This window comes from Hibiscus syriacus, unplaced genomic scaffold (genome assembly GCF_006381635.1).
Source record: "Hibiscus syriacus cultivar Baekdansim isolate YM2019G1 unplaced genomic scaffold, ASM638163v2 tig00111671_pilon, whole genome shotgun sequence".
Lineage (NCBI taxonomy): Eukaryota > Viridiplantae > Streptophyta > Magnoliopsida > Malvales > Malvaceae > Hibiscus > Hibiscus syriacus.
Window position 1 is genome coordinate 2,107,671 of NW_024063152.1, and position 8,067 is coordinate 2,115,737.

An 8,067-nucleotide genomic window follows, 5' to 3' on the forward strand; every position below is an offset into this window, starting at 1 on the left:
AATCTAAATTAGATACTGCAGAGACAATGGCAACCCTCCCAACCCATTAGACCAAATAGTTGTTGGTTGATCTTATATTTTAGTACTACGTGTAAGATATGTAAGAAATAAGTACTGTAAAAGAAACATATTAGTATTAGTAAGTATAAAACAATTAAATGAAGAAGAAATTATTGATGTGTCGTGATAGTCCACTATTTTAGAAACAAATTCATCTTAATTAATGTAATCGTAAACGGATTATCATTATCCGAAATTAATATAGCACTCTCAAAATTTTAAAAGATCTCTAAAGAAATAAATACACAATATATAGATCAAGGATGTGTATTAACCCAAAAACAAATTAACGATATGCACATATGAACTAGACTATAACTGTAACCAACAATTAAAATGATAAAATATGTGAAATATTATGAAAATTTTTATCAAAATTAATATCTAATGAATATGGGATATAACTATATTTGCATTACTTACCGAATTCATGGGGTCTTTTTTTTTTCTTTTTAGGATTAGTGAGATTTTTAATGAGACATAGTCGAGATTAATTTTTTTAATAAAATTCTATTGCCGAGAAAAAAAATAATATTAGAAATGAGTATATAAGATAAACATGCTGGATTGAGACAAGTTTTATCCTCCTTTATGACCATTCTTTGATGTTTTCGTTCTTATTAATAATAGTTTATTTAGAAGAAAAAATAAAAAAAGAAAAAGCTGAAATTAAATTAGTGCCATTTGTAAGGGACACATTCACCAATCCATTATTGAAAAATAAGATTATTTATTTTTTATTTGATAAATATATTTTTTATATAAAGTGTTTTTTTAGTGTAGTGGTTGTGTGTAAGTGCTATTACACACAATATATAAGCTGATACATGGCAAATAGCAGATGAAGAAAATTTTAATAATTTTAAATATTTAATTAAACTTAAATAATATATTTTATTTGAAAAAAGTTAGGTCATCAAATTTATTCATTGAATCTAACATCCATTAATGATAGATAATAAAAAGAATCAATTTAGATATAAAGTCACATTAAACAATAATAAAATTTAACTAATATTCTGATATTTGTAACACCGCATTAATTTATAGGGTAAAATATATATTTAGTACCCCAACTATAATTTTTGTTTAGTTTTGGTCACTTAAATATTTTTTTAATCATACTTAACATTACATTTTGATCATCTGTCGTTAAAAAATTAACAGAACTACTAATGTGACATTCTTTTATTTGTTCAATGATGACATGGTATTACCTGGTGACACGGCATCATCACCATTAATTTTTTTAACGACAGTTGATTAAAATGAAACCAAAACTAAATGTTATGAATGATTTTGAAAAGAAATATAATTAGATAACGAAAAAAGAATAAAAGTGATAGTTAGGTACTAACTTGTAGTTTACCCTAAATACTACTGGAGGTGCCTATAAATACTTGCAACTCATAACAGCATTTGGGTCACACCAAAACACAGAGAGCTTTCAAGTTTCAGCACGCTAAAGGAAATGTCTTCTCAAGTTTCTGCAGATCTTGTTCCAGTACAAGACAACAACATGTCCAAGGAAAATTGGCATCTGGCCGATTTCGATCCCGACATGTGGGGGGACATTATCCTCTCTTCTCCGGCCGAAACGGTATGTACCTTCGAAAAACTCGTGTTTATCCGAACTGGTTGATACAACGTATAATGTGGTTTTTAGAATGATTCGAAAGCATTTTAAAACTTGAACAGGATATGGATGCTGGAACTCAACTTGAGTACGAAGAATTGAAGGAAGAAGTGAGGAGAATGGTGGTGACTAATATGGATAAGCCATCCCAAAAAGTGCACGTAATTGATGCAGTTCAGCGCTTAGGTGTGGCCTACCATTTCGAGAAAGAGATAGAAGAAGCCTTACAAATTATAAATCATGCTCAGGTCGACGACGATCTCTACACCACCGCTGTTCGGTTTCGTCTGCTAAGAGAGCACGGTTTCAATGTTCATTGCGGTATGTCTTAATTTACTTCTGGCGTGGTTAATATTTTGATAGTGTTATATTTTGAGGTTTAGGGTTTAGGATTTTGAATAATAAATGAAAAATATATAAAGAATGGTGTATTGTTTTATTGTTAGATTAAGATTGAAGAAGAATATGATTAAATTTAATTTAAAATTAAATGAAGTAATAAGAGAGGTGGTAGAAGACGGTTCAAATTAAAAAAATTTATGGAATTGAAAAAAATTAGAGATCTCAATTTTAAATATAAAAATAGAAAACCCTGTACAGTCGCTCAGGGTGCTCTTCTAAAAGCTGGTCATATGTGTGTATATATATATAGTTTTGATTAAATAAAAAATGTCTAACTATTTGTTTATGTTTATGTAAAAGGTTTTCAATTATTAAATATATAGTATTATAAAGACTTAATTAAAAAAATAAGTATTTGAAAGTTCCTTGTTTGTTTGAGGTGTTTAATTTTTCCTTTTAAAAGTAGGTACCTAACGTTTAATCATTTACCATTTAAGGTGTTTGAGCGTTAAAAAATATATATTATCCAATCAGCAATTGACATGTATAATGTTTTTTAATTTATTTTAATTTTATTTTTTTAAAATTAAAATCAATATTTTTCTAAACCTCTACAATCCCTAAATAACTTAAAATTCTTAAATATCTTAAATCACATATGTCACTGGAGGATCAGCCACGAAGAGTCATCCCTTATGTTGTCAAACTTCTACTAGTTGATTGTCCCCTTATTGTCATACGTCGTCTCCCTAAATAGAATAGTTGTTTATCTCATCACATGAGATCATTTATTTTTCATCCAATTATTGTCTGTTCGTCATTATCAGTGAGACTTAAACTGCCCAAACCTCCACTCATCGTCTGATCTCTGATCATTTAAGGGGATTTAAGGATTTACGTTTCTTTTTTGAGAAATTATAAAATTTAGTTTTTTTTAAATTTATAAATTTAGTGTTTTTCATTTTTATAAAATTAATATTAATCATAACTAATTTCATGTGTTAAGTAACCATTGGTTGACAGTTTTTTTTAACATTGTTGATGAAGATGATCTTAAAATAGTATCAAAATAAAATTTTAGGCAACTTAAATAGTAATAAAATAAACGTTAGACACCTACTGTGATAAAATAAAAATGTAAACATCTATAACAAACAAGAAATATATTGAGTAGATACACGTCTATCATACACGTCTGTAAATTTGTTTGCTAATTGAGTAGATACATTCAACAAGTTCAAAGATGAGAACGGAAAGTTCAAAGAATCCTTAATCGGTGATGTAAAAGGCATACTCGAATTGTACGAAGCTGCAAATTTTCAAGTGCATGGGGATAATATATTAGAAGAAGCTCTTTCTTTCACTAAATTCCATCTAAAGTTGGCAGAACCAAAGGCAGACTACCCTCTCTCCACACAGATTGTTGATGCTCTAAACCGACCCCTTCTCAAGAGCTTACCGAGGGTGGTTGCTAGGACCTACATTCCCATATATGAAGGATATGGTACCCTAGACCAAAACTTACTGAAATTTGCAAAGCTAGATTTCAGAACAGTACAACATGTGCACAAGGAGGAGATAAGGAGGTAATCTATAATGTTATTGTTATTATTAATAATAAATTATTATTAGTAATTATTACTAAATAATAATATTGTTATTGTTATTGTTATTATTATCAAATTTCCCCGACGAGTTTGAACTCATAAATCTCTTTAAAATCTGACTTGTAAATTATTGAGTATTATCAAATTTAAGGTTGAATTAAATATTGTTTTTTTTTACATTTAAATTAATAAAAAAATAATTCTTCTAAATTATTTAAATATGTACAAATTTGAATTTATTAAAATTTAAATGGTTAACATTCAAATCTCTTTAAAAAAACTTGAATAGTCAGAGGAAGATTTCGACTAGTCCACACTTGTGAAGATAAATAATTTTTAAATCAAAATTGCTCAGTTTTGAAATTGAAGTCACATGTGAGCCTTTAAAGCTCAACTACGGCTAGAAAGCTAAGTTGAATGAAACAATGTTTCCTTTAATTTAGGTAGTCGGATGTGATAGATCATAAATAATTATTGAATGAAACAATGTTTGTCGCCCTTTATTTTCGAAAGTCGGATGGGATAGATGAGAAATAATTGTTGAATGAAAGCCACATGTTTTGGTGCAATAATTCGATTTAAATTATATTAAATTGAATAAATTTAACTATTTATAAATAATAATAAAAATAAAAATAAATATAAATAATTCAATTAAAAATGAACTTTAATATTATTAAAAAACATAAAATTGATTTAATAATTATTAGTTATAAAACATAAATTCAACTTCAATTCGATGATTTAATAATTTAGGAACAAAAATTACATAAATTTCATTACAAAAATAGGTTCATTATTACAAAATCAAATATATAAATATATAAAAATACAATATTTTTTCTACCGGATATATTACAAAACCCGGTAAAATACCTAATAATAACATTTATGGTAGAAATAATAATGTTTCCAATAATTTTTTATCGATTTTGTTAAAAAAATAATTATAAAACCGATAACATCTTTCTTTAACCGTATATTAAATTACCGCACGTGATACTTCCCTAATATTTCTCAGTCCACCCATGCCCACGTTTTACAATAACAATGTTGATATTTATGGGCCCTTTAATTCTATCCACTCAACTTGATCCCACCATTTCCTTTTCTCTATGAGAAAAACTGGCTGCCTTTTGTCACTTGCTCCTGCCTTTTAAACGTGTTAAAATGCTGCCTTGTACGTTATCAAAAGGCGTAATGTAAAAAATAGCCCTAATATTTATTAAAATTATCATTTTGGTCACTGTTAGTTAACATATTATTAACACTCTAAAATAAGAATATTTTTAACCTAAAATAAAACATTGGGGGCTAAAATATCTCGAACAACAAGGGACAAAATGATTATTTTATCTTATATTAGGGACCTTTTTTGCCCTAAAATAAAATGATAATGACTAAAATATTCTAAATATAAAATGAAAGACAAAATAATCATTTTAATAAAGGTTGAGAGTTAATTTTGATATTATACCGAAAATCACAAACAAAGTAGTGGATGAAGTCACAATTGGAGTACTGTGATTGGTGTATGTTCGGACTCACTCAACCTCTCATCCATTATTGAAGGGAACTCAAGATTCTCGTTTCCTTCATTGCCCCACTATTTATCACTTGTGCCTCTACGCATGTACCTATCGTGTGGACCTTCACTAATGGAAGGGTCAATCACTTTATGACAATAACGAATTTAAAAATAATTTTAAAGATAAACACGTATTAATAATATTAAAATTTTATATGAAATGATTATAATAAAATATTTTAATCGATACAATCAATTGAAAACACACAATTTCGTCCTTGCTTATAACTATATATATTATACAATATATGCGTGTTACATATTTTAGTGGGAACTACGTACATCATATATTATATATACATATGATATTATTATTATGTTAATACAGTTTCTTTACTTTGTAATGCCATATCCATTACACACAAATAAAAGTGGCCCAACAAAGCAGCCCACGCAGAAGATTAAGGTTTCTGGAAACCCTGGATCTCCCCCACTCTTATCCCAGATCGCTTAGAGCTCCAAACCGGGTCCAAGTACCCAACCTGAACTGGTTCAGCTAGGGTTTGATAACCCTAGCATTCTTTTCTCATCCAGCGCCGCCAGTGAAGAGTCCCAGCCGCTCGGTCGCCGCTTTTTACGCTCCACGCAATCGATTATCTCGGCAACAAACAAACGTGTGGAACACCAACTCACCAGCAACCCACAAAATCAGCAAATAAGCATTATAATCGGAACATGACTCTTCAAATCTAAGGCTATAAATCACATGTAACTAGAACACTCACGGGGAGGAGGATTACTCACGAAAGATTAGAGAAAAATACGAGCAAGTTAATAGTGATTTCAAAGCATTTGTAACAAGTTTGAAGATAAATAAAGGTAGTTTTGTTTTACCTTCGATTGTGGTCATTTTCCTGCTTTGCATGTGTTGATGTTGGTCACCGTTCTTTTGATTCAAACGCTTTGCCTAGGACAAAGGGGGGAGTTCTTCGAACTTTCGTTCTTAGATTTACGCTCTCCTGAGGCTAATTTTTTAAAACCAATATGTTTTTGGAGAAGTGGGGTCGAGATCTACTAAAAAAATCAAACTTTTTTAGATTGCCGCCGGACTGGCAGCCGGCGCCGATCAAAGGCGGTCGTGAGGCGGTGCCATCGTATTTCTGGGTTTGGGGCGACTGTGTTCTTCATTATGAAGAACACAGATGAAAACCAGAGAAAGAGGGAAGGTTGCGGCGAGAGAAGAAGGAAAAATGAAACTAAAAACATTTGATCCATGTTTATATCAAATTCGTGTGTTTTGCCTTAAATTAGGGTAAACCCGCTTTTAGTCCCTCCTATTTTAAAAGTCTGTTATTTTGATCCCCAAATCCGGTTCTCAAACTCCAATGTTATTCTAATTCGACCACTCAATTCGTTTTACTTTCAATTTGGTCCCTGATAAATTCAATTCGTATTCTTTAAATCTTTTTTATATATTACGTTTTATTATATATATATATATATATTATTGTTATTATTATTATTATACGTATATATATGTATGTATTTTATTTCTTTTTATACTCTTTTACCATTTTTATTTTATTATATTATTATTCTTTATATATCCTTATTATTTCTATTATTACTATTTTTTATTATTCATGTAATTATATATATACGTATTTTCTATATATTTCATCTATATACTTAGTGTTAATACATATATATTATTTTAATTAACTTTTTGGTCATTTCTTTATCTAGCTACTACATCTTATAATTTTATACTTATATGTGTATTTTTTTATTTATTATTTACCAACCTTACTCATTTTATCTTATAATTATATTTCTATTAACATTTTTTGTATTTATGTATATACATATATATATATATATTCATTTACCTATTATTGATATTTTTCCTTTTAATACTTTAATATATATTTCTCGTTTCATTCATTAATTATTTATTCCACTTTTATTTTATTATTTCTCCCTTTTACTTTTACTATTATTATTATTTATTTATTTATGCTATTATATTATATTTTTATTATTATATACGTATATGTATTACTTTTTTTACCTTTTATTTTTATATATCTTTCATGTATTTTTCATATTCTACATATATATATATATATATATATATATATTTTTTTATTATTTTCATCATTATTATTTCATTACTATTTTTACTATTATAACTGTTATTTTATTTATATATTACGCATATTTTTTCTTTTTTCATTTCATTGTTTTATATTTTATTTACTCTGTGTAATTTTTTTATCCATTTATGTTTTATTATATTTTCTTCTTTTTCTTTATTTGTATTTTCGTTTGTTTTTCTCTTCTGCAATCTTATTTTGTATTTAGTCATATTTCATTCTTTCCTTTTTGTATACATTGTTTTTTATATTATTTCGTTTGTTCGCCTTATTTTTCTATTTTTATTACTTTCATTACCTAACCCTTTCCTTGGCTTTTTGAGAACTTCAAACAATCAGTGGTAAGCAATTTGGATCAATATTTTACCTTTTAATTTAACTTTCAATTTTCTTAATTAAAGACAACTGGAAATTACACAGTACCGAAAGGGCAGTTCAAGGGTGCTAGCCCTTCCTTGACTGTAACCGACTCCCGAATCCGACACATCTCTGGTAAGACGCAGATCAGGTAAGAAATAGGGTATCCGATCAACCCATTTATTTTTAAATAAATGATCGGTGGCGACTCCAATCCACATTTTCCTAAGTCAAAGCCCAATTTCGGGGCCCAACCGAAAGACGGTCGCGACAGCTTGGCGACTCCGCTGGGGACATGATAAGTGAGTCAGGCTAAGGTAATTTCCAGTTGTCTTGTTAACGAAAATGGTAAGTTTAAATTTTAAGGTAATATTTCGATCC

The 8,067-nt window shown here is 28.6% G+C and overlaps 1 protein-coding gene across 1 annotated transcript; it reads left to right on the top strand.

The window, feature by feature from the left end:
- The first annotated feature begins 1,495 nt into the window (after positions 1–1,495).
- Positions 1,496–3,628, top strand: LOC120167375 ((+)-delta-cadinene synthase isozyme A-like). Its single transcript, XM_039176408.1, has 3 exons — positions 1,496–1,660; positions 1,759–2,017; positions 3,261–3,628. Exons 1-3 carry the CDS (start codon positions 1,532–1,534, stop codon positions 3,626–3,628), a joined length of 756 nt encoding a protein of 251 aa, XP_039032339.1. The 5' UTR covers positions 1,496–1,531.
- The last annotated feature ends 4,439 nt before the right edge of the window (positions 3,629–8,067 follow it).